General features: G+C 41.0%; 1 protein-coding gene across 5 annotated transcripts in view; it reads left to right on the top strand.

The window, feature by feature from the left end:
• The window catches only part of NLN (neurolysin), a 108,557-nt gene that overhangs the window by 57,024 nt on the left and 23,675 nt on the right, over window positions 1–27,858 (top strand). For 4 of the 5 annotated variants that reach the window (XM_003925788.3, XM_074385362.1, XM_074385371.1 and 1 more), the window contains 3 exons: window positions 2,301–2,436; window positions 5,322–5,688; window positions 10,076–10,277. In XM_003925788.3, coding sequence (XP_003925837.2) covers window positions 2,301–2,436; window positions 5,322–5,688; window positions 10,076–10,277 — 705 coding nt within the window. The remainder of the gene's footprint in view (window positions 1–2,300; window positions 2,437–5,321; window positions 5,689–10,075; window positions 10,278–27,858) is intronic. The other variant, XM_010336569.3, reaches the window with a different exon arrangement.

The raw sequence follows: 27,858 nt of genomic DNA, 5'->3' as shown, positions 1-27,858 counted from the left end.
ATATTCTCATTTGAATCTTAATAATTACTCTTCAGTGTAGGTACTTTTATTTTCCACTTCTTGCAAATGAGAAAACTGAGGCTCAGAAAGCTACAAAATTTGCCCAAGATCAGATAACTAGTAAATGGTCGAACCAAATTTTGAACATAGGCAGTGTGACCTCAGTGTGTGTTTTTCCTTAGAAAGCAGTCTGTAAATAATTTGCTGATTTGATTATTAGGATTAGTTTTCTCCTTTAGTTTAACATTATTTACTTCCTCTAGAAGAATTACTTTTTATTTCATTGTTAAGAAAATAATAAAATAATGTCCATTTTAATCTTTGTAATACAAATAAAATGTAAAAGATATTTGTAATGTTAACTTGGGAAAAATCCCTGAAACTTTTTTTTTTTTTTTTTTGAAAGTGAGTCTTGCTCGGTCATTGAGGCTAGAGTGCAGTGGAGCGATCTCAGCTCACTACAACCTCTGCCTCCTGGGTTCAGGCAGTTTTCCTGCCTCAGCCTCCCAAGCTGGGATTACAGGCACCTGCCACCACAATCCCCTAATTTTTGTATTTTTAATAGAGATGGGGTTTCACCGTTTTGTTGAGACTGGTCTCACACTCCTGACCTTGTGATCCACCTGCCCTGGCCTCCCGAAGTGCTGGGATTACAGGTGTGAGCTACCACATCCGGTCCCCTGAAATATTTTTAAAAGCAGAATTTTATAAATGCCTCAGTTCATTTGTGCTGCTATAACAAAATACCACAGATGAAGTAATTTATAAACAATAGAAAATTTTCACAGTTCTGAAGGCTGAGAAACTCAAGATCAAGGCACCAGGATTCAGTGTCTAGAAAGGGCCTTTTTCCCTTGTCTTCACTTGGCGGAAGGGGGAAGGGCAGAAAAGGCCCAAGTTCCTAAGCTCCAGCCCTTTCATAAGGCACTAATTCATTAGTCACTTCCCTGCCTTTTAACACTACCACAAAAGGGATTACATTTCAACACATTCATTTTGGGGGACATTCAGACCAGAGCATGTGGCATGAATTATGTTCACATTGAGAATATGTTTATATTGTTCTGCAGCCATCACCTCCATCTACCTGCAGAGCTTTTTCATCTTCCTTAACTGAAACTGTACCCATTAAGCATTAACTCCCCATTAGCCCCTTTCCCCAGGCCCTGGCAATCACTATTCTACTCTGTGTCTCTGAATTTCACTGCTCTAGGAATTTCATATAAGTGGAATCATAAAATATTTGTCTTTTTGTATCTGGCTTATTTCACATAGCATACCTTAAAGCAGGCATCCCCAAACTACGGCCTGTGGGCCACATGCGGTCCCCTGAGGCCATTTATCCGGCCCCCCGCGGCACTTCAGGAAGGGGCACCTCTTTCATTGGTGGTCAGTGAGAGGAGCACAGTATGTGGCGGCCCTCCAACGGTCTGAGGGACAGTGAACTGGCCCCCTGTGTAAAAAGTTTGGGGACGCCTGCCTTAAAGGGTCATCCATGTTGTAGCATGTGTCAGAATTTCTTTCCTTACAAAGGCAGAATTCTATTCCTTTGTATATCTTGCCACATTTTGTTGGCCTATACATCTGTCCATGGGCACTTGGGTTGCTTCCATCTTTTAACTGTTGTAAATAATGCTGCTGTGAACATGGGTGGGGAGATCTCTCTTTGAGTCTCTGCTTTCAATTATCTTTGTTATATACTGAGATGTGGAATTGCTGGATCATATGGTTTAACTTTTTTAGGAATTGCCAGAGCATTTTCTACGCCAGCTGAACTACTTTACGTTCTCATCAGCAATGCACAAGGGTTCCAACATCTCCATTTCCTCACCAGCGCATTTTCTGTGTTTTTAAAAATAGTAGCCATACAAATGGGTATGAAATGAAAACGATAAGTTTTATGTTATATATATATTTTTTACCACAATAAAAATGTGCAAAAGAACTGAAAGTACCAATATTTGGTACAGTTCTGTCAGTGAAAGTAAATATGGGTTCACTGCATTCCTTAAAAATATTTTTTCACTCTAAGTTTATAGCACCTACAGTTTTACTAAGACCTCATAGTTCTCTCATGAGATTTAAAAAGTCATAAATTATTTCTGAAATTAAACTAAATCATGAAGCCAAAAAGAAAAAAAAAAAGTCTGTAACACTGAAATGGAACCCGAAATTTAAATGGTCTAAAAAATATTTGACGGTTTCACAAAACTAAAAATACATACAAGTAATTCTTCCTTTTAGTTCCTGGGTTCAAATTATTGATTAACCTTTGTTTTGTTGCTTTTGTTTATTATTAGGAAAACACTGTAATTTTACAGCAGCTACTCCCACTGCGGGCCAAGGTGGCCAAACTACTCGGTTATAAAACACATGCTGACTTTGTCCTTGAAATGAACACTGCAAAGAGTACAAGCCACGTAACAGCCTTTCTAGGTTAGTTCTTTTTTTTTCTGTGACTGTTTTGCTGTACCTTGCCAACCGGACAGAAGGCCTCAGAACATAATATGCCTTTGAGGACATCCTACTTTTCATTGATTCGAGAGAAGTATATTGATCACCTATTATGTGTTAGAGAATATGCTTGGTTCTGGGGACTGCTCATTATTTACATTGCTAGTATAGGGTTGGCTTCACTCTATCTTATATCTCGTTTGAGCTTTTTATATTAATTTCTAACATGACATCTAGGTTCTAACAGAGAGCTATTAAAGTTACTGGCTTTATTCACTGTCACTAGGTATTTAGCAGTCATCACATGGCTGCTTATGAATTTGTATAAAATAAGCTGACAAATATGACATACATGAAAATAGAACATATATAAACTAAAATCATTTAATATTCCAGAAACCGCTTGTTAATATACAAAAGTAATATTCATAAAAACTATTACCTAATAAACTATAATATAAAATGATTACATCAAAACTATTATCTAATAACTATATTAACATTAATTTAAACTCCATAAATGGTACATATTTGTTATTGTATAATTCACTCATTCATTCATGAGACATTTATGAAATAACTGTCCAGCCTTAGGCAATATGTTAAATAGTAGGATTACAGAAAGGAATAAGACAACGTCTTTTTGGCTGGATGTGGTGCCTCAAGCCTCTAATCCCAGTACTTTGGGAGGCTGAGGTAGGAAGACTGCTTGAGGCCTGGAGTTCAAGACCAGCCTGGGAAAAAAAGAGACCCCAACCCTGTCTCTATAAAATATTTAAAAATTAGCCAGGCATGGTGGCACGTGCCTGTAATTCTAGCTACTTGGGAGGCTGAGGTGGGAGGATCCCTTGAGCACAGGAGTTCAAGGCTGCAGTGAGCCATGATCACGCCACTGTGCTCCAGCCTGTGTGAGAGGGCAAGACCCTGTGTCTAAAAATAAAAATAATTTAAAAAAAAAGAGACAAGGTCCTTTTCTCAATGGACTTATCACTTACTAGAAACAACAGAAGTGTGGACAGATAATTGCTCTATGGTCTGATGCATGGTATATTAGAGGATGGCTCAGAGAGTTAACAGGTTTGTAGAGAATGTTTCCTTCGGCCGGGCTCGGTGGCTCAAGCCTGTAATCCCAGCACTTTGGGAGGCCGAGGCGGGTGGATCACGAGGTCAAGAGATCGAGACCCTCCTGGTCAACATGGTGAAACCCCGTCTCTACTAAAAATACAAAAGACAATTAGCTGGGCATGGTGGCGTGTGCCTGTAATCCCAGCTACTCAGGAGGCTGAGGCAGGAGAATTGCCTGAACCCAGGAGGCGGAGGTTGCGGTGAGCCGAGATCGTGCCATTGCACTCCAGCCTGGGTAACAAGAGCGAAACTCCGTCTCAAAAAAAAAAAAATAAAATAAAAATAAAAAAATAAAAATAAAGAGAATGTTTCCTTCAGTGGTGATTGCATACCCTGAAATTTTCCTTAGTAACCACCTGATTAACTTGATTCATTTAAGAGAGTTTTCCTTCTAATTGGAAATTGGCATATTTCTATGTAAATTATCCTCTTGGGAGGCTGAAGTGGGAGAATCTCTTGAATCTGGGAGTTGGAGTCGAGCCTGAGCAACATAGCAAAACTCTGTGTGTGTGTGTGCGTGCGTGCGCGTGCATGTACGTGTGTGTGTGCGTGCGTGTACGTGTGTGTGTGCGTGCGTGTACGTGTGTGTGTGTGTAGGCACACACACACACATATATATATGGAAAACTATATCTTTGTATCCTCCCTGAGTTTCCTCATTTCTCTTCACAGCATTCCTTGGCTGCTCCTCCATCTCTCACATTGTGGGGTTGCCTCCTGAACTGCCATATCCTTTGCAGGCCCAGGCACATTTTTATCTTAACATATGTAACAAAATGTGAAAAATAAATACATAAGAGCATCCTCATTTCACCAAATACAGTAAAATGAAAATTTGACCACAGCAATATAATTTGTAGTTCCCAAAAGTTTCTCCATCTAAAAACTGGAATTGCTGTGTTCAGATAGACCATCTTCATAGAAATGGGTTAATGAGAAACTAAACCCATGGCTGTCGAATGCATTGATAGGAATTTCTGGATACCATTGACCATAGGTTACATCTGATGTGTTTTCCCTAGCTTTCTTAGGAGTCTAATTTCACTGAAGAATAATCATGTATATGAGTTTTATTTCACTATTGCTTTGTTCCCTAAATTATAACATTCTTTTTTTTTTTTTTTTTTTTTTGAGACGGAGTTTCGCTCTTGTTACCCAGGCTGGAGTGCAATGGCGCGATCTCGGTTCACCGCAACCTCCGCCTCCCGGGTTCAAGCAATTCTCCTGCCTCAGCCTCCCGAGTAGCTGGGACTACAGGCATGCGCCACCATGCCCAGCTAATTTTTGTATTTTTAGTAGAGACGGGGTTTCATCATGTTGACCAGGATGGTCTCGATCCCTTGACCTCATAATCCACCTGCCTCGGCCTCCCAAAGTGCTGGGATTACAGACGTGAGCCACCGCGCCCAGCCTAATTATAACATTCTTGAGTCAGAATTCTCTGAGATAAATTTCAGCTTTGTTGATGAATTGAGGAACTCATGGCCCAGTTTTGGAGGTGTTAAAAGAAAAAGGGTTTAGGACCATAAAAATCAATAACCGCAAAGAGCAAATTGTGCTTCCATAAAAGAGCCTGCTTTCCTCCCTCGCTTTTTCCCTCTTCTTTTCCCTCTTTCCACCTGGCTTATCTGTATTGAGTACTGCAAAGGAGGAAGCACCATGCTAAAGCATGGTTGGTATGTATGAGTATGCTTGCTCCCAGGTGCAAGAAGATCACTTAACTTTTCCCACTTCCTTCACAGATGATTTAAGCCAGAAATTAAAACCCTTGGGTGAAGCAGAACGAGAGTTTATTTTGAATTTAAAGAAAAAGGAATGCGAAGAGAGGGGTTTTGAATATGATGGGAAAATCAATGCCTGGGATCTACATTACTACATGACTCAGACAGAGGAACTCAAGTACTCCATAGACCAAGAGTTTCTCAAGGAATACTTCCCAATTGAGGTGGTCACCGAAGGCTTGCTGAACACCTACCAGGAGTTGTTGGGACTTTCATTTGAACAAGTGACAGATGCTCATGTTTGGAACAAGAGTGTTACACTTTATACTGTGAAGGATAAAGCTACAGGAGAAGTATTGGGACAGTTCTATTTGGACCTCTATCCAAGGTACTGGGGATCACATTGTTGGAAGGGACCTTAGGGAGACTCTACTCTTGGCCAGCCACAGTGGCTCATGCCTATAATACCAAAGCTTTGGGAGGCCAAGGTGAGAGGATCGCTTGAGGCTAGAAGTTTGAGACCAGCATGGGCGACACAGTGAGGCCCAGTCTCTACCAAAAATTTAAAAATTAGGTCAAGCTTAGTGGCTCATGCTTGTAGTCCCAGCACTTTGGGAGGCTGAGGCAGGTGGATTGCTTGAGTCTAGGAGTTCAAGACCAGCCTGGGCAACATGGCAAAACCTTGTTGCTACAAAAATTCACTGGGTGTGGTGGTACATCCCTGTACACCCAGGTACTTGAGAGGTTGAAGTAAGAGGATCACTTGAGCCTCAGAGGTGAAGGCTGCAGTGAGCCGAGATTGTGCCACTGCACTCCAGCCTTGGTAACAGAGCAAGTAAATCAAATAAGTACTGTATTTGATGAAATGAGTATGCTTTTATGTATTTATTTTTTAGGTGTCTCAACAACAACAAGAAATTAAACATTAGCTAGATGTGGTGGTGCACACCTGCATTCCTAACTGTGCTGAAGCAGGAGGATCACTTGAGCCCCAGAGTTTAAGGTTACAGTGAGCTATGATCGCATTGCTGCATTCTAACCTAGGTGATAGAGCTAGACCCTATCTCTAAAAAAAAATTAAGAAATAAAAAAGACTCTACTCTTTCATATTTCTCACATGGGATTTTTAGTATAGAGGTTTAAAATGTGGGCTCCAAAGCTGCGATGTCTGTCTTCATCATTTACTAGTTAAGTTACTTCATTTTTCTGTGCCCCAGTTTTCATACCTATATTATAGGGAGTCCTACTAGTACCTGCTTTGTATGGTCATGGTAAGGATTCGATTGGTTAAATACATGCAAAGCATTTAGAAGACTACTCAGTACATAGTAAAGGCTTAATCAAAGTTAGCTGCTACCATTGGCATTATCATCATCATCTAGTTTGTGTACTACATTTACTTAATCTAATATTGACCATTGGCCAATATTACTTAATTTAATATTAACCACTGGCCAGGCATGGTGGCTCACACCTGTAATCCAAGCATTTTGGAAGGCTGAGGTGGGCAGATCACTTGAGGTCAGGAGTTCGAGATCAGTCTGGCCAACATGGTAACACCCCATCTCTACTAAAAATACAAAAATTAACCAGGTGCCTATAGTCCCAGCTACTTGGGAGGCTGAGGCATGAGAATACCTTAAACCCTGGAGTCAAGATCGTGCCACTGCACTGCAGCCTGGGTGACAGAGCAAGATTGTAACTCAAAAAACATAAATAAATAAAATAAAATTGACCACCAAAATGTTTATTATCAGGTAATCTGTCTGCCATTACTCTTACATCTATGGCCACACCCTTCAATCTGAGAGGCAACACAGTTTAGTAGAAGTAGCAAAACCTTTGCAGTCAGTCACATTTGAGTTTGAATGCTTGAGTGACATACCCTCTTTGAGATTCTGTTTCTTCCTCTGTAATATGGGACTGAAAATCCTTTTACCAGATTGTTTTATGCATTAAAGACTATATGGAGGCCGGGCGCGGTGGCTCAAGCCTGTAATCCCAGCACTTTGGGAGGCCGAGGCGGGTGGATCACGAGGTCGAGAGATCGAGACCATCCTGGTCAACATGGTGAAACCCCGTCTCTACTAAAAGTGCAAAAAATTAGCTGGGCATGGTGGCGCGTGCCTGTAATCCCAGCTACTCAGGAGGCTGAGGCAGGAGAATTGCCTGAGCCCAGGAGGCGGAGGTTGCGGTGAGCCGAGATCGCGCCATTGCACCCCAGCCTGGGTAACAAGAGTGAAACTCCGTCTCAAAAAAAAAAAAAAAAAAAAAAAAAAAAAAAAAAGACTATATGGAAATCATGTCACCCAGACATCAGTGGTAAGAATTATAAAAATGTTGTTACTGTGTCTATAACCTGTAGTAACTATAGATTCCTTAGTGTTTCATCAGACACAAAAGGACTTGCATTTCTTTCTCCACAGGCTACTTTCTAAAGCAAAGTCAACCTGTTACAGTTACTAATCATTTTACTAAATAGACCAAAGGAGAGTATAGTATCCTCCTCATTCAGTAATACATACGAGTTTGTAATACACTGATTTTGAAAAGTAGGTTCAGTACCTGTGTCAGCCAGTTGGTGGGCAGAAGTGTCTTTTAGCACCTAAGTGATTATCCCAGTGTATTAGTCTGTTCTCACAATGCTATAAAGTGACTGAGACTGGGTAATTTATAAAGGAAAGAAGTTTAATTGACTTACAGTTCTACAGGCCTGGGGAGACCTCAGGAAACTTAAAATCACAGCAGAAGGGGAAGCAAACACATCCTTCTTCATGTGGTGGCAGGAAGGGTAAGTGCCAAGCAAAGGGGGAAAAGCCCCTTATAAAACCACCAACTCTTGTGAGAACTCACTCACTATCATGAGAATGGCATGGGGTTAACTACCCCCATAAATCAATTACCTCCCACCAGGCCCCTCCCACAGCACGTGGGGATTATGAGAACTACAATTAAAGATGAGATGTGGGTGGAGACACAGCCAAACCATATCACCTGGTACTTTATGGACTGACTTTCACTTACGTTATGTCCTAAAAGTAAAACCCTGCCAAATATAGATGAGTTTATTTTTAACTAAAACGTGTCAGGATATAGTGTTAAGTCAAGAACTCTTTCAGGAGTAATCCTTTAATATTGGAGTCTCCTGTAACTGTCCTCAGACTTTCTTTCCAGGGTGGAAGAACAATTCTTACTACCTCATTCTGCTGTCTCACTGCCAAGATATGATTGATTTCTTTTGTACTCAGAGATCTGGTCATTGCTACCAGCACCCTAGTATGGGTACCAGAGAGTAATCTTTGTGAAAATAGCGACCTAGTTAATATTTACTTTCCGTCGTCTTACATGTTTTCTTCATAAAGGTAAAAGAGTTTAACTTGTTTTATTTGCCCAACTGACTTTTAAAAAGGGTATTCAGAATAGGTTTTAAAAAGACCACGTACTGACCGGGTGCGGTGGCTATAATCCCAGCCCTTTGGGAGGCCGAGGCAGGTGGATCACTTAAAGCCAGGAGTTGAAGACCAGCTTGGCCAACATAGTGAAACCCCATATCTACTAAAAATACAAAAATTAGGCTGGGTGCGGTGACTCACACTTGCAGTTCCAGCACTTTGGGAGGCCAAGGAGGGCAGATCACCCGAGGTCAGGAGTTCAAGACCAGCCTCACCAACACGGCAAAACCCCGTCTCTACTAAACATACAAAAATTAGCTGGGCGGGGTGGCAGGTGCTTGTAATTCCAGCAACTTAGAGGCTGAGGCAGGAGAATCATTTGAACCCTAGAGATGGAAGTTGCAGTGAGCTGGGATTTTGCCACCATATCCCAGCCTGGGCAACAGAGCAAGACTTCATGTTAAAACAGCAACAAAAATTAACCAGCATGGTGGTGCATGCTTGTAATACCAGCTACTCAGGAGGCAGCGTTAGGAGAATTGCTTGAACCTGGGAGGAGGAGGTTGCAGTGAGCTGAGATTGTGCCACTGTACTCCAGCCTGTGTGACAGAGCAAGACTCTGCCTCAAAAAAAAAAAAAAAAAAAAAAAAAAAAAAAAAAAAAAGACCAGGGACTATGAGTCTTCTGAGCAAAAGAAAATGGGGAAAGGACATCAACTCCTAGAATGAACTAATAGCTTTTGGAGAATGAAGTCTAGTATCTTTTGGAGAGACCATCATGGATACTACATTGTGTAAGAATAGACTAATTGGTGGTATAATTTATGCATTTTCCCAGGCTAACTAAAAGCATTCTGTTTCAAAAAGACCTGTCTAGTTTATAAAAGAAGCTCATTTAATTGTGAGTATCGATTCTTTACTTCTCAAATAAAAGGAAAAACCTTATTGTCTGAAATTCAGTTTTTTATTAATTCTGATTTTAATGAAAAGGTCACCTAGTGAATCCAACCGTATCTTTTATTTCAGATGTGTGCTTTAACATTGTTTAGTGTTTAATAATCCCATCTTTGAAAATGAAAAGTAGAATTTCATTAAAATAAATTGGACATTCAGCTGTCGGTGTGACATGCATTCTTCATTCTTACCTTGAGATTTTCAACAAAAGAACCTTTGGAGCTGTGACTCACACAAAATGATAGTGGGTTTATTGTTTGTTTGGTTTTAGTTTTTCCATTTTAGCAAAATGACCTACTTTCTAAAAGATAAACTAATGTTTAAAAGCATCTCTAGGAACAGATATGGTTTAATGACTGGAAGAGGCCATGCCATATAGTTGCTAGATGAGAATTTTCCTGTCTTGCCAACGCATATTTATGGCTCCTAGGGAAGGAAAATACAATCACGCGGCCTGCTTCGGTCTCCAGCCTGGCTGCCTTCTGCCTGATGGAAGCCGGATGATGGCAGTGGCTGCCCTCGTGGTGAACTTCTCACAGCCAGTGGCAGGTCGTCCCTCTCTACTGAGACACGACGAGGTGAGGACTTACTTCCATGAGTTTGGTCATGTCATGCATCAGATTTGTGCACAGGTGAGTTGTTTGTTTGTTTGTTTTTTGGGTTTTTCTTCCCCAGTACACCTGCCAATTGTTTTTTTCAGGAAACTTTTTACTGCCGTCAAGTTTCTGCTCCGAACCTGTTTTTTCAGAAGCTGAATGTGTTCAGGAATTTTATAGGCCTTCCGCAAAGCCAAAATTGACCTTGTCCTGTCCTCTTTTACAACGTATTTTTACTTGGAGATTCATCTACCAGTGAAAGAGGTTTATTGAATAATAACCTATTGGAAAAGAAGAAGACTATCTGTAAGGAAAGGTTACAGATAGTTGGCTTTTTCCTTTTTGTCCTTTTCAATCGGAATTTGGTATACATTTCTCAGAAAAACTGTGCTGTAATCTGTCTCTTCTGCTTATCAATGCTTTGTTTGCTTCAGTGGTTTTCAGCCCTCTTAGACCCTTTACTCATTTTTAAATAATAATTTTGGAACATTTCCCTTTACTAACTTCAAATTAAAATCACGGATAATATAGTATAACCATGCAAAGAAGTTGCCAGAGTGAAGGTGCATATGCGCAGTAGATCAAACTGATTTTTTTTTATTTTTGAAAATAATAAGTACATTTATTCTCAACTTTGTAATACAATCCATTTAATTAGGCCCAGACTGTTCTAGTGTGAACTGTATGAACTTGCTAACATTTAACCATTATTAACATATAAAGATGTCTAGTTCAGTAATTCAAACTAATAGTTGAAGTATACTGTTACTGGCCAGGCGTGTAATCCCAGCACTTTGGGAGGCTGAGGCAGAAGGATTACTTGAGTCTAGGAGTTTGAGACCAGCCTGGGCAACATGATAAAATAAACAAAAATACAAAAATTATTCAGGCCTGGTGGTTTGTGCCTGTGGTCCCAGCTACTTGGGAGGCTGAGGTGGGAGCATCTCTCGAGTCCAGGAGGTTGAAGTTACAGTGAGCCATGATTGTGCCACTGCACTCCAGCCTGGGTAACAGAGCAAGACCCTGTCTCAAAACAAAACAAACAAACAAACAAAAAACACTCAAAAAACTGAGAGTAACACAAATGAAGGGACAGTTTTCCAAATTTTAAATTTCTATATGTCTCTAAAGGTAAACTTAACAACAACAAAATCCTTTTTTTAATAGAAAACTTGCAAAGATAGTAAAAGTATACTTCTAACGTCTTCCAGGACAATAGCACATTTGTTATAGCTAAGAAGCCAGCATTGAGACAGTACTCCTAACTGAACACCACAGTTTATTTGGATTTTACTAGTTTTTCCCTAATGGTCTTTATACAGAGAGTCTTTTTAAATCAGTACGATGTCCTCACTGAATGTAAAAAGAAGAAATGTTTGTGTTTTTCAAGTGATAATGCTTGGACATGACTATGCCGTAAGACATAATGAAGTATGCTGGGGGTTTGTGCCGTACGGAAGGAACCCTCAATGGAGCAGCAGCAGGTGCAGACTGATTGAAGTGGTCCTAGAACAGTGCTGACAGTGGTGGCATGATTTCCAAAATAATGAGAAACTTCAAAAAAAAGTAATTCTAACTTCGATTTACATAGTAGATCCTAGTACTTGTAGTCTTAGAAATTAAAACTGTAAAAAATGCTTCGCATGGTTAGGCATGGTGGCTTACACCCGTAATCCCAGCACTTTGGGAGGCCAAGGCTGGCAGATCGCCTGAGCTCAGGAGTGCAAGGCCAGCTGGGCAACACTGTGAAACCCAGACTCTACAAAAAAAAATACAAAAATTAGCCAGGCATGATGGCACACACCTGAAGTCCCAGCTACTCGAAAGGCTAAGGCAGGAGGATTGCCGGAGCCCAGGAGGTCGAGGTTGCGGTGAGCTGTGTTCGCGCCACTGCACTCCAACCTGGGTGACAAAGTGAGACCCTGTCTCCAAAAAAAAAAAAAAATGCTTTGCAAAATATGTACAGTGATATTAGTTCCTTGGCTCTGTTAATGATACTTCTTTTAAATTTATGTGAATAGTCCAGCAGGGTGTATGAATGACAGACAGTATGTGGAACAGTCTTTTTGTTGTCCTGACATGTGCAGAATCAGTCCTGTGCATCCAGCATTCCTGTATCCCTGAGTAGCCCTAATCATTGTAATAACCCAAAATGTACCTATTCATTTCCAAAATACTATCACCTTTGTTTAAAAACTGTTTAGTTCTTTCAACGTTCTATCTTTTATCCTGGTGCTTCCATCTTTTGTTTTAGGAAACAAGGGAATAATATATGAATATGACCAGAGAAATGTCCTAATTTAGCCTTGTGGTTTTTTTTTTCTTTAGAGACAGAGTCTAGCTCTGTTTCCAGGCTGGTGTGCAGTGGCGTTATCTCAGCTCACTGAAACTTCCACCTCCTGGGTTCCAGCAATTCTTCTGCCCCAGCCTCCTTAGTAGCTGGGACTACAGGCACCCGCCACCATGCCCAGCTAATGTTTGTATTTTTAGTAGAGACGGAGTTTCACCCTGTTGGCCAGGATGGTCTCCATCTCTTGACCTTGTGATCTGCCTGCCTTGGCCTCCCAAAGTGCTGGGATTACAGGAGTGAGCCACCGCACCAAGCCAATATAGCCATTTTCAATCTCGCTTTAATCCAAGGAAAATAAATCTTTCCAAATAATCTAATCTTTCTTTCTTAGGTGATTTTAAAATCTATTATCATAGTCTGGGCATCGTGGCTTACACCTGTAATCCTAGCACTTTGGGAGGCCAAGGCAGGCGGATCACTTGAGGTCAGAAGTTTGAGACCAGTCTGGCCAACATGGTGAAACCCTGTCTCTACTAAAAATAAAAAATTAGCCGGGTGTGGTGGCACGCACCTGTAGTCCGAGCTACTCAGGAAGCTGAGGCAGGATAATTGCTTAAACCCAGAAGGCAGAGGTTGAGGTGAGCTGAGATCGCACCACTGCACTCCAACCTGGGTGACAGAGGGAGACTCTGTCTCAAAAAAAAAAAAAAGAAAAAGAAAACTATTATCATAGCACTGGCTGAACATGGTGGTTCATGCCTGTAATCCAAGCACTTTGGGAGGCCAAGGTGGGAGGATTGCTTGAGCCCAGGAATTCAAGACCAGCCTGGGCAACATGGCAAAAACCCATCTGTACCAAAAATACAAAAAAACTAGCCGGGTGTGGTGGTGTGTGCCTCTAATCCCAGTTATTGGGAGGCCGAGGTGGGAGGATGGTTTGAGCCTGGGAGGTGGAACTTGCAGTGAGCTGAGATTGTGCCATTTGCACTCCAGCCTGGGCGACAGGGCCAGAGCCTGTCTCAAAAAATAAAATAAAATAGGCCAGGTGTGGTGGCTCATGCCTGTAATCAAAGCACTTTGGGAGGGCCAGACAAGCGGATCACCTGAGGTCAGGAGTTCAAGACCAGCCTGGCCAACATGACAAAACCCTGTTTCTACTAAAAATACAAAACTTAGCTGGGTGCGGTGGCGCATGCCTGTAATCCCAACTACTTAGGAGGCTGAGGCAAGAGAATCACTTGAACCAGGGAGGCGGACACTGCAGTGAGCCAAGATTGCACCACTGCACTCCAGCCAGGGCAACAGAGTGAGACTCCATCTCAAAACAAATAATAAAAATAAAAAATAAAGTCTATTATCATAGCACTAGGATCCCTAAAATATTTATTATGTGAACCTTCAATCAGTGTCCACTCTGTGGTTGGCATTTCCTTTAATTAGGATAACTCCAGTTTACATTTAAAAAAAAAATTTTGTGAGTAATTTAGAAAAGTCAAAAATATTTTTCTTCATTTTAGACTTTTGATTTATTACTTAGATTATCTAAAATCTAGTTAGATATTTGTACATAGATTAACAGTGACCGCTTTTAAAATAGTGGATGCTTATGTTTTTGGATCTGAGGACCCTATGAAAATCTAATTTATGCTGTGGATACGTCTTGTAGAAAAATACACCTACAAATATGGGTGAAATTCCAAAGGGTTCACAGACTCTTTGAAGCCTTGACCATAATGAATCCTAAGTTAAGAACTCCTGAGTTAGAGCAATTTCCTTCTTATTTGGATGTTGACTATCTGCTGGTGATTTCACAGGGAAGCATTTTGGTCTTTTAGTCACATTTATTAAGATAATAGTGATCTTCAGATAGAGTTTTCAGTGCTCTTGATGGTTGTTCTTTTCTCGGGCACAGTCTTCATATAAACTTATTATCATATACTTACCATGTATTGGGTCAGTTCTCCACAACTCATTCAATATTCTATTGTTCCCATTGTTTCTTTTTCTTTTTCTTTTCTTTTCTTTCTTTTTTTTTTTTTTTGAGATGGAGTCTTGCTCTGTCGCCCAGGCTGGACTGCAGTGGTGTGATCTCAGCTCACTGCAACCTCCACCTTCTGGGTTCAAGTGATTCTCCTTCCTCAGCCTCCTGAGTAGCTAGAATTATAGGCACGTACCACCAAGCCTGGCTAATTGTTGTATTTTTAGTAGAGATGGGGTTTCACCATGTCAGGCTGGTTTCTAACTCCAGACCTTGTGATCCCACCCGCCTTGGCCTCCCAGAGTGCTGGGATTACAGCCATGAGCCACCACGCCTGACCTGTTCCCATTATTTCTTACATTAACTGTGATCCTTTGAGTCAGTCACTTTAGTATTGGAAGATCTTTTCTTGGTACTATGACATTTTAGAGCTGTCCAACTCATGACTGAACTATTAATATGTATATTGCATTCACCGTCTTAGTGTATCTCTCTTGAAACAGAAGGCATATTCAGTTCTTAAAGTTTTGCCTAACCTCATTCATGAGCACTAAATGTGTCATACTGATGAATAGTGTGTTGGTACAATTCTTTGCTTGGACATATCCTCATGAGATTATCTTTGAAAAATCTCTTCTTGTCTATTAATTCTTTCAGATATCCTGTAATATTTTAAGAACTGTTAAGGTCATCACCAGTGATCACCACTTTTGTTTTTCATAAGCACCAATGCATCTATTTGCAAATTTATAATCTCAAAGCCTTTTGTACTGACCTAAAAGGGACAATAATGAATAAGGAGATTCGTAACTTATAGGTTCAGTAATACTTCTAGCTTCTCTAAGAAATATATAGTGAATTAAAAACTTGCCATATATATTCAGTAGATTGATTTTAAGAAGTGGGAGCTTAGTGTTTGAGCTTTCCAGTGTGGCAGTTTGCAGGTTTCATGACTAGAAGAGCTCGTTTGAGCTTGTCATGATAATATTTAAACATGTTGGCAAGAACTTCCAGTTTTCAAACATGTGGATGCACTAGTTCAATATGTCTACTGTCTCATCATTCAGGACATGAGTTTCATACAGGGTAGGTAGGTAATTTTGAAGATAGCAATCAAGAGGTGATATCTCTAGTATCTGTTCCTGTTGCATGGCTTTATTGTGGTTTGGGCTCTCAGTAACCACTGGCTTTTGAACTTCTGTAGAATAGTAATACCTTTTAGCCTTCATTGTGATGTCTGTGTTGTGTGGTACATTAAGAGCACTGATGAATTTTGAACTGCAAAAATGTCATTATTCTAAGGAAACACATCAGAATCACACAAGCCTTAATTAAACATGAAAGGGATGGGCAGAAGAATTTCAAATTATGTGACTTGATATCATTAATTTGGTTGAAAACTAGTAAAGCAGTTGTCTGATGTAAATATTTGGATTGGATACTGCTGTAGATAAATCTACCCTGTATTAGTCAGGAAGGCACCCTGGTGTTATGACAAGAACACTGGATCAAATATCATCTGTGTATCTGTGGGCCTGGCTGTGTGACTTGGGGAAAGTTATTTGAACTCTTTGAACCATCTCATTTTTCTTATTCAGAAAATGAGTACAACAGCAATTCTATGTACTTCCCTGGTTGGTTGGGAGAATTAAACCAAGCAGTATGTGAAAAGGCACTTGGAAAAGCATAAGGTCCCATACGTACATGAAGTATTTTTAAAACTACGCTTAAGTATAAATCAACTCTTTTGAGATCAGTAAGTAGTATACAACTCAAAACTAGAAAGGGGAGAAAAAGCACCATTTCCCATGAGGCAATTTACTGCCACTTGAGGTTCAAGAGAATTCACAAATGCTTCCCTTCAATGGTTTTTGAGTGAAGATCTGTGAAAGGTGATTGGAAAACATCACATTTGTATTTGGTTTGGCTTGGTTTTGATGATTGCTGCCTACTTAAAAGTTTGATTCCTGAAACAGTAACAGAATACGCAGCTTCGAGTATTGGGAGTGGTGGAGGATTAGCTGAAGAGCAATGTGGGTATATTTATCTTCAGTATTAACCACCAGTAAGCAAAGCATAAGCCAGGTTAAACCAGTTAAGACCATACCTAGTCAAGCAGAATATGCAGGCTCAGAAGATAGGCAGCTGAGAGTTGCTGAACACATACCAGGTGCCAGGAAATATACACACTGCTTTACATTCATTCATTCATTTTTTAACTTGCGTTTTAGGTTTTGGGGTACATGTGAAGAACATGCAAGATTGTTGCATAGGTACACACATGGCAGTGTGATTTGCTACCTTCTTCCCCATCACCTATATCTGACATTTTTCCCCATGCTATCTCTCCCCAACTCTCCAACCCCCATCCCTCCCCTATTTGCCACCTGATAGACCCCAGTGTGTGATGCTCCCCTCCCTGTGTCCATGTGTTCTCGTCGTTCAACACCCGCCTATGAGTGAGAACATGTGGTGTTTGATTTTCTGTTCTTGTGTCAGTTTGCTGAGAATGATGGTTTCCAGGTTCATCCATGTCCCTACAAAGGACTCCAACTCATTGTTTTTGATGGCTGCATAATATTCCATGGTGTATATGTGCTGCATTTTCCCTGTCCAGTCTATCATCAATGGGCATTTGGGTTGGTTCCAGGTCTTTGCTATTGTAAACTGTGCTGAAATGAACATTCATGTGCATGTGTCCTTATAGTAGAACGATTTATAATCCTTTGGATATATACCCAGTAATGGGATTGCCGGGTCAAATGGAATTTCTATTTCTAGGTCTTGAGGAATCGCCACACCATCTTCCACAATGGTTGAACTAATTTACACTCCCACCAACAGTGTAAAAGTGTTCCTATTTCTCCATATCCTCTCCAGCATCTGTTGTCTCCAGATTTTTTAATGATGGCCATTCTAACTGGCTTGAGATGGTATCTCAATGTAGTTTTGCTTGCATTTCTCTAATGACCAGTGATGATGAGCATTTTTTCATATGTTTGTTGGCCTCATGTATGTCTTCTTTTGTAAAGTGTCTGTTCATATCCTTTGCCCACTTTTGAATGGGCTTGTTTGTTTTTTTCTTGTAAATCCGTTTTAGTTATTTGCAGATTCTGGATATCAGCTCTTTGTCAGATGGGTAAACTGCAAAAATTTTTCCCCATTGTGTTGGTTGCTGATTCACTCTAATGATTGTTTCTTTTGCTGTGCAGAAGCTGTGGAGTTTGATTAGGTCCCATTTGTCTGTTTGGCTTTTGTTGCCAGTGCTTTTGGTGTTTTGGTCATAAAGTCCTTGCCTACACCTATGTCCTGAATGGTTTTGCCTAGATTTTCTTCTAGGGTTTTTATGGTGTTAGGTCTTATGTTTAAGTCTTTAATCCATCTGGAGTTAATTTTAGTGTAAGGTGTCAGGAAGGTGTCCAATTTCTGCTTTCTGCACATGGCTAGCCAGTTTTCCCAACACCATTTGTTAAACAGAGAATCCTTTCCCCATTGCTTGTTTTTGTCAGGTTTGTCAAAGATCAGATGGTTGTAGATGTATTCTGTTCCCTCTGAGGCCTGTGTTCTGTTAAGTTGGTCTATATCTCTGTTTTAGTACCAGTACCATGCTGTTTTGATTACTGTAGCCTTGTAGTATAGTTTGAAGTCCAGTAGTGTGATGCCTCCCGCTTTGTTCTTTTTGCTTAGAATTGACATGGCTATGCAGGCTCTCTTTTGGTTCCATTTGAAGTTTAAGGTGGTTTTTTCCCGTTCTGTGAAGAAGGTCATTGGTAGCTTGATGGGAATAGCGTTGAATCTGTAAATTACTTTGGGCAGTATGGCCGTTTTCACGATATTGAGTCTTCCTAACCATAAACATGGAATGTTTCTCCATCTGTTTGTGTCCTCTCTTGTTTCGTTGAGCAATGGTTTGTAGTTCTCTTTGAAGAGGTCCTTTACATTCCTTGTTAGTTGTATTCCTAGGTATTTTATTCTCTTTGTGGCAATTGTGAAAGGCGGTTCATTCTTGATTTGGCTCTCTTTAAGTCTGTTATTGGTGTATAGAAATACTTGTGATTTTTGCACATTGATTTTGTATCCTGAGACTTTGCTGAAGTTGCTTATCAGTTTCAGGAGATTTGGGGATGAGAAGATGGGGCCTTCTAGATATACAATCATGTTGTCTGCAAATAGAGACAATTTGACTTCTTCCTTTCCTATTTGAATACCCTTTATTTCTTTTTCTTGCCTGATCTGGCTAGAACTTCCAGTACTATATTGAATAGGAGTGGTGAGAGAGGGCATCCTTGTCTAGTGCCAGATTTCAAAGGGAATGCTTCCAGGTTTTGCCCATTCAGTATGATATTGACTGTTGGTTTGTCATAAATAGCTTTTATTATTTTGAGATACGTTCCATCAATACCTAGTTTCTTGATGGGTTTTAGCATAAAGGGCTGTTGAATTTTGTCAAAGGCCTTCTCTGCATCAATTGAGATAATCATGTGGTTTTTGTCTTTGGTTCTGCTTATGTGGTGAATTATGTTTATAGATTTGCATATGTTGAACCAGCCTTGCATCCCCAGGATAAAGCCTACTTGATCATGGTGGATAAGCTTTTTGATGTGCTGTTGCAATCGGCTTGCCAGTATTTTGTTGAAGATTTTTGCATCTATGTTCATCATGGATATTGGCCTGAAGTTTTCTTTTCTTGTTGAGTCTCTGCTGGGTTTTGGTATCAGGATGATGTTGGTCTCATAAAATGATTTGGGAAGGATTCCCTCTTTTTGGATTATTTGGAATAGTTTCAGAAGGAATGGTACCAGCTCCTCTTTGTATGTCTGGTAGAATTTGGCTGTGAACCCATCTGGAACTGGGCTTTTTTTGGGTGGTAGGCTCTTAATTGCTACCTCAACTTTACACCTTGTTATTGGTCAATTCAGGGTTTCAAATTCTTCTTGGTTTAGGCTTGGGAGGATGCAAGTATCCAGGAATTTATCTATTCTTCCAGGTTTACTAGTTTATGTGCATAGAGTTGTTTGTAATAATCTCTGATGATGGTTTGAATTTCTGTGGAATCTGTGGTGATATCTCCTTTATCATTTTTTATTGCATCAATTTGGTTATTCTCTCTTTTCTTTTTTATTAATCTGGCTAGTGATCTGTCTATTTTGTTGATCTTTTTGAAAAACCAGCTCCTGGATTTATTGATTTTTTTGAAGGGATTTTTGTGTCTCTATCTCCTTCAGTTTTGCTCTGATCTTAGTTATTTCTTGTCATCTGCTAGGTTTTGAGTTTTTTTGATCTTGCTCCTCTAGCTCTTTCAATTTTGATGATAGGGTTTCGATTTTAGATCTCTCCTCTTTCTCATGTGGGCATTTATTGCTATATATTTTCCTCTAGAGACTGCTTTAAATGTGTCCCAGAGATTCTGGTATGTTGTGTCTTCATTCTCGTTGGTTTTGAAGAACATCTTTATTTCTGCCTTCATTTCATTGTTTATCCAGTCAACATTCAAGAGCCAGTTGTTCAGTTTCCATGAAGCTGTGCAGTTCTGAGTTAGTTTCAGAATTCTGAGTTCTAACTTGATTGCACTGTGGTCTGAGAGACTGTTACAATTTCCATTCTTTTGCATTTGCTGAGGAGTGATTTACTTCCAATTATGTGGTCAATTTTAGAGTAGGTGCAATGTGATACTGAGAAGAATGTATGTTCTGTGGATTTGGGGTGGAGAGTTCTGTAAATGTCTATTAGGTTTCCTTGGTCCAGGTCTGAGATCAAGTCCTGGATATCCTTGTTAATTTTCTGTCTGGTTGATCTGTCTAATACTGACAATGGGGTGTTAAAGTCTCCCACAATTATTGTGTGGGAGTCTCAGTCTCTTTGTAAGTCGTTAAGAACTTGCCTTATGTATCTGGGTGCTCCTGTATTGGGTGCATGTATATTTAGGATCATTAGCTCTTCTTGTTGCATTGATCCTTTTACCATTATGTAATGTCCTTCTTTGTCTCTTTTGATCTTTATTGCTTTAAAGTCTATTTTATTATAGACAAGAATTCCAACTCCTGCTTTTTTTTGCTCTCCGTTTGCTTGATAAATCTTCCTCCATCCCTTTATTTTGAGCCTTTGTGTATCCTTGCATGTGAGATGGGTTTCCTGGATATAGCACACCGATAGGTTTTGGCTTTTTTTCGTTTTCCAGTCTGTGTCTTGATTGGGGCATTTAGCCCATTTACATTTAGGGTTAATATTGTTATGTGTGAATTCGATCCTGCCATTTTGATGCTAGCCCGCTGTTTTGCCCGTTAGTTGATGTCGTTTCTTCATTGTGTTGATGCTCTTTACCATTGATATGTTTTTGGAGTGGTTGGTACTGGTTGTTCCTTTCTATGTTTAGTGCCTCTTTCAGGAACTCTTGTAGAGCAGGCCTGGTGGTGACGAAATCTCTGAGTACTTGCTTGTTCACAAAGGATTTTATTTTTCCTTCACTTGTGAAGCTTAGTTTGGCTGGATATGAAATTTTGGGTTGAAAGTTCTTTTCTTTAAGGATGTTGAATATTGGCCCCCACTCTCTTCTGGCTTGTAGTGTTTCTGCTGAGAGATCAGCTGTGAGTCTGATGGGCTTCCCTTTGTGTGTAACTTGACCTTTCTCTCTGGCTTCCCTTAGCATTTTCTCTTTCATTTCAACACTGGTGAATCTGGTGATTATGTGCCTTGGGGTTGCTCTTCTTGAGGAATATCTTTGTGGTGTTCTCTGTATTTCCTGGACTTGAATATTGGCCTCCCTTGCTAGGTTGGGGAAGTTTTCCTGGATAATATCCTGAAGAGTATTTTCCAGCTTGGATTCATTCTCTTTGTTACATTCCGGTACACCTATCAAACCTAGATTAGGTATTTTCACATAGTCCCATATTTCTTGGAGACTTTGTTCATTCCTTTTTACCCTTTTTTCTCTAATCTTGCCTTCTCGTTTTATTTCATTGATTTGATCTTTGACCTCTGATATCCTTTCTTCTTCTTGGTCAGTTCAGCTGTTGAAATTTGTGTATGCTTTGTGAAGTTCTCATGTTGTGTTTTTCAGCTCCATCAATTCATTTCTATTCCTCTCTAAGTTGTTTATTCTCATTAGCATTTCATCAAATCTTTTTTCAAGGTTCTTAGTTTCTTTGCATTGGGCTAGAACATGTTCTTTTAGCTCACAGAAGTTTCTTATTACCCACCTTCTGAAGCCTGATTCTGTCAATTCATCACACTCATTCTCCATCCAGCCTTGTTCCCTTGCTGGTGAGGAGTTGTGATCCCTTGTAGGAGGAGAGGTGTTCTGGTTTCAGGTGTTTTCATCCTTTTTGTGTTGGTTTCTTCCCATTTTTGTGGATTTATCTACCTGTCATCTTTGTAGTTGTTGACTTTCAGATTGGGTCTCTGAGTGGACATCCAGTTTGTTGATGATGAAGTTATTTCTTTCTGTTTCTTAGTTTTTCTTCTACCAGTCTGTCCCCTCTGCTGTAGGACTGCTGAGGTCCACTCCAGGTCCCGCTTGCCTGGGGATCACCTGCAGCGGCTGCAGAACAGTAAGGACTGCTGCCAGTTTCTTCTCCTGCTATCTTTGTCCCAGAGGGATACCCGCCAGATGTCAGTCTGAGCTCTCCTTTATGAGGTGACTCTTTGGATATACGGGGGGTCAGGAGTTGCTTGAGAAGACAGTCTGTTCTTTATAGGAGCTCAAGTGCTGAGCTGTAAGCTCCGTTGTTCATTCAAAGCTGCGGGGCAGGTATGTTTAAGTCTGTGCAGCAGAACTCATAACCCGCCACTTTTTTTCCCCCCAGGTGCTCTCTCCCTGGCAGTTATCATTCATTTTGTCTTCACAGTATGCTCTGAAGTAGATGGGTACTGTTATTGTCCTCATTTTCCAAGTGAAAGATCTGAGACTTAGAAGGACCTGCCCAGGATATGGTAGTCATGACCTAACTGCTCTACTTTATTGCCTCTTTGTGCTCCCATTCCATGCACTGGAGACAGCACTATTTCATGGTCTGAATTTCGTCTTCCAAATGTGTGTTCCTGTTGGATGGACTTTCTTTTCTTAAGTTTATTAAATGACACTCTATTTAATGATGTAGAATGAATGCATTTATCTAGTTCTATGTTTCTCTCTGTGTGAGTTGACCGTTGAGGTTTCAGTCCTAAAATGCGGTGAACCCCTATCAGCAACCTTGTGGCCTCTGCTAAGTGTTACCCTGTCTCCCTAGCCCCAACTCCTACACAGTTACAGTTTGTGACTTTAACTTCAGATGTAATTTATTTCAGAATCTTTTTGTTGTTTTATTTACTTGCTTATGCATATACAAAAAGAATACTTACATGTGTAAATAAATGAAGTCATAAACTAAAATATGAATATATTAATGCATAATTTTATTTGGGAATGTGCTTATTTCTTTAAATTGCTTAGTGCATTTTCTACATGTATTATTTTAAGAGAGAGATGTTTAGTTTTTTTTGTTTGTTTTTGGAGACAGGATCTCACTCTGGTCACTCAGGCTGGAGTGCAGTGGCACAATCATGGCTCACTGTAACATCCTCCTCTCCAGGCTCAGTTGATCCTCCCACCTCAGTTTCCTAAGTAGCTGAGACCACAGGCGTGTACCACCACCCCTGGTAATTTTTGTATTTTTTGTAGAGATAGGGTTTCACCATGTTGCCCAGGCTGGTCTTGAATTCCTGGGCTCAAGCAATCTGCCCATATCAGCCTCCCAAAGTGCTGGGATTACAGGCGTACACCATCATGCCTGGCCTATATAGTTATTTTAAGAAACAGAATTATTGATTATCTATTGTGTCTGAGATGTCATACTATGTATGTTAGGATGGGATTCAAAAGAAAGAAAAGTTATAGTATCTTGAATGTTTAGAATTTAGGTTGAGGAAAATAAAATAATAAAAGTGGAATTTTAGGTATTGAAAAAAAGTAGAGAGGTGAGAGGTTGAGGTCAAGTCAAGAATGGTAACAAGAGAAAATATCGTTTAAGTTTGAATCATCATATAGAAACATTCTCCCCAGAGCTTCACCCATTTCACAAGTATTTATTGGGCATCCTTTACTTTCTGTGCTGGATTTTGGAAATACAGTGATAAATAAAGCATACTCTCTATCTAACCTTAGCATCTGAGTTTGAATTGTACCTTTATTTGTTTTCATCTTAAAAAGAAGCAGTTTAAATAAGATGTACCTGATCAGGTAGGTATAGCTAGTTTGGGAGCAAGCCTGTGAACTTAATATGCAATATTCAAAATTTCTCCAAATTATATTATTACCTGGGTCCTGTAAAGGATGATGGTGTTACTGAACTGTATAGTTCTATAGGGCAGTTGTGAAGATAAAGAAGGAAGTCAACACATTCTCTTTATTTCTACTGTTTCCAGTCATCACTCAGTATGTTGTGAAGTTAAAACTATGGCTTTTTAATCATCTATTTATGGCAAAATCTACTAGATAGTGGTCACTTTAAAAAAAAAAAAATGCCGGCCGGGCACGGTGGCTCACGCCTGTAATCCCAGCACTTTGGGAGGCCGAGGCGGATGGATCACAAGGTCAAGGGATCAAGACCATCCTGGTCAACATGGTGAAACCCCGTCTCTACTAAAAATACTAAAAATTAGCTGGGCATGGTGGTGCGTGCCTGTAATCCCAGCTACTGAGGAGGCTGAGGCAGGAGAATTGCCTGAACCCAGGAGGCGGAGGTTGCCGTGAGCCGAGATCGCGCCATTGCACTCCAGCCTGGGCAACAAGAGCGAAACTCCGTCTCAAAAAAAAAAAAAAAAAAAAAAAATGCCTTACCTTGTTATATAAACTTCTCCATCATCCCTGGATTTAGGGATAGATTGGACAGGCCAGGGAATGAAATGACTCCTAAGAAATCAATACTGGATCACCTCAGTCAGCCAGTGTCAGATCTCTTGAGGCCTGTCCTTTTTCTTGAGCACAATACACTTAATTGATTTCAGCAACTGCCTTTTCTCTGAGTTGGGATTTGCTATCATGAAAATAACACTTAGCTATAGCCATTAGAAGCAACCGGTCTCTTAATTAGAACAATGACATGTAAGACTTTGGCCTTTAAATACAGTGAAAGCACACAGGACTTCCTAAGCTTCAATTTACATGATTCTGTTCCTGCTCTTACTGCACTTTAAGAATTGCAGTTAATCTCTATAGCATCAAGTCATCTGTTGTAAAAATCTGAAACAGAGTACATTTTATACATCCTATTGTTTGTTTAGAAGATAGTTAACACTCTATTTTTATTTATTTATTTATATTTTTTGAGGCAGAATCTCACTCTGTCACCCAGACTGGAGTGCAGTGGTGTGATCATGGCTCACTGCAGCCTCAGCCTCCGAGCCTCGAGCCATCCTCCCATCTTGACTCCTGAGTAGCTGGGACCATAGGAAGGTGCCACCATGTCCAGCTAATTTTTTTGTATTTTTTTGTAGAGACAGGGTTTCACCATGTTGCCCAGGCTGATCTTGAACTCCTGAACTCGAGTGATTCTTCTGCCTCAGCCTCTCAAAGTGCTGGAATTACAGGCATGAGCCACTGTGCCTGGCCAAAATCACATATTTAGACAACAGTCTTCCTCTCAAGAACTTCTAACCAAACAGGAATCTAAGTTTACATTGTTTTCTAGGCTTTATTATCTAAATATTTCCTGCAGCAAAAATGCCCTAAAACTCTTTGAAGTGTCAGCTACAAAAAATATTGTTAATTGGATTATTTTGTGTGTTTTTTACAGTGTTCTGCTTTATCTGGGAAATACACATTAGCATTAATAATTATCATGGCCCATAGGCAACTATTATCAACACCTTCAAATTGTTTACATTGATAACTATACAAAGTACTTTTTTAGGGTTCTTTGGATTATAGTTTAAAAACTGGGGAATGGTATTTGTTGGCTGGCCAACAGTGAGTAAAGGTTCAGCAGCCATGCTGTTTGGTATAAGACCAATCAGGCTGCTAGATTGTAAGTCTTACTCATGGTTTGTGTGTGGACTTACACAGTGGCTGACTGTGGATTCTTTTCTTTTGAGAATTCAGTTGTTTGCTGGAAATTGAGCTTTTGAATTTTGTAGGTTCTTTGTCCTTTTCATTTGAAAAATATTTAAATGGTGTTGCCCAGCGGGCTCACAGAGAAATGGCATGACCAACTTTCGGGAAATTAGTAAGCAGTAGGGTTATTTTTAGCTTTTTCTCCTTACAAACATTTCCTTTTGTTCTTTAGAAGACATTGTTGATCTTTCATTCATTTGCTGTGCTCTCTCCCCAGCTACAAAATGGCTTTTGAATAGAATAAGCCCTCTCTTCTCTATTCTGCATGACATAACTGTTTCTTACTTTATTCAATTTTCACTCTAACTTATGAATTATTCATTTGTTTATGTTTTTTTCTGGATACTGAATCCTCCCCTACACACAGACACACACACACACACATTTTTATTGTCATTTGGGGTTGATTTCCTCCCTCATATGCAATTAATGACTAAAAAATCTTCATGTAAGTGGGATATACAAAGTCTGTGTTTTTGTCAGTATATCATATGGTGGTGACTGATGGTGTGATTTGGCCTTTATTTGTTGTTAGTACCTTTTTAAAAACCATCACCTTGAGAAAATTGTGCAGTAGTGTCACAGGATCCTTGGGGTGTCACATCACCAGCCAGAAACCTCTGTGGCCAGTGGTGCCTTTGCCCAAGTTTTGCTTGGGTGTACTAGGCCCACTCAGCCTGGCAGGCTGCACTCGGCTCACACTGCTGGCCTGGATCCCATGCCTGCCAAGAGCAAGTGAAGTGGTGAGGGGTGAGTGAGTGAGTGAGCATGGAGTCCGGCCACTGCGTACAGACAGGCGTGCTGCCTGTGGAGGTGCAGGCAGCTCCAGGTACCGGCACAGTTGCTGGCTCCTTGCAAGGCTGCAGCTGCATCAAGCATACCACAAGCAGCTTTCTTGGCTGGCACTGGGGAATGCAGTGGTACCTTGAAGCTTAGATACACTGGGAACCACAGAGCCCCAAAGAAGGTATCACAGCCCTGGCTTGGGGAACTCCTAGGTCTGGGTTCCCTGAAGGGCCACAACTCTTCTCTCCTTCTTGTTACCCACAGCATGGCAGGCAAGGGGCATGTTTCAGCCCTGTTTGTGTTACAGCTCTTTTGGCCCCACCATGCAACAGGTCCCGAGTTCCTGTCCCATGTCCAGGAAGAATGACGTACACAAACACTGGAGAGTGAGCAAGGCAAAGAGGAGTTTTATTGAGCCATAGAGCAGCTCAGAGGAGACACGCAGTGGGTAGCTCCTCTCCGCAGCCAGGGTGTCCTGATGAGTGTTCAGCTGTCAGCAGAGAGGAGACCCTGGATTGGGTAGCTCCTCTCCACAGGCAGGTCATCCCATAGAGGGTTCAGCTCTCAGCAGAGAGGAGACCCTGGGGTAGGTAACTCCTTTCCATAGCTGGTTGTCCCATTGTCTTTTCAGCTCTCAGCAGAGAGGAGACACTGGGATGGGTAGCTCCTTTCCACAGCAGATCATCCTGACATCTGCTCAGCTCCCAGCATAGAGGAGACCCTGGAGTGAGTAGCTCATCTCAGCAGCTGGTTGTCCTGACATCTACTCAAGTCTGGCTGAGTCCAGGGTTTTTAATGGGCTTCAGAGGGGAGAAAGTGCAGGCTGATTGGCCTATGGGTGGTTCCAGAAAAAGCACCATAAGTTCCCACTCTGGTCTACAGGACTGGCAGCCTGGCCCCCAGGCTTCAGGCCTTCCTTGGCTTGAAGGCGGGGCTTCACCAGAGGCTCACCCCTTTCTGCCCAGGGACCTGTCTGCCTGCTACCACTGTTTATGGTACCCAGGCTGTTCATGCAGAGGAGGACCAGCAGGCCAGTGCTGAGCTGCCCTAGGCTCCCCCTTCAGCTTCCCTCCCATGCTCATCAGCGCCCAAAGTCCAGTGGGGGTCGAGGCAGCAGGGGGCTGGTGTGTCAGTGCTGTCCTGACCATACACACACCTGGCCAGGTTGTGACAGTGCCTGAGTTTGGCCTCAACATTGCTCCAAAATCAGAACAAGTGCCATTAGTAGGGGGAGCTTCCTGGGCCCCTGAGAGTACAGAGATGCCTGAGTCCATATCCATAGCTGGACAGCTGCAGCTACACCCAGGAGGGCGTGTCTCCTACCTGCCCCCAGCCCCTAAGAGCACAAGGATGCCCGGGTCTGCATCCATTGCTTAGGCAGCTGCAGCTGTGCCCAGGAGGGCAGGGCTCCTACCTGCTTTTGGCCCCCAAGAGCACAGGCATACCCAGGTCATCAGCCACAACTTGGGAAGCTGCA

The sequence above is a fragment of the Saimiri boliviensis genome, chromosome 1 (genome assembly GCF_048565385.1).
Source record: "Saimiri boliviensis isolate mSaiBol1 chromosome 1, mSaiBol1.pri, whole genome shotgun sequence".
In the NCBI taxonomy this organism is placed as follows: domain Eukaryota; kingdom Metazoa; phylum Chordata; class Mammalia; order Primates; family Cebidae; genus Saimiri; species Saimiri boliviensis.
This window is presented reverse-complemented; position numbering and strand designations above follow the sequence as displayed.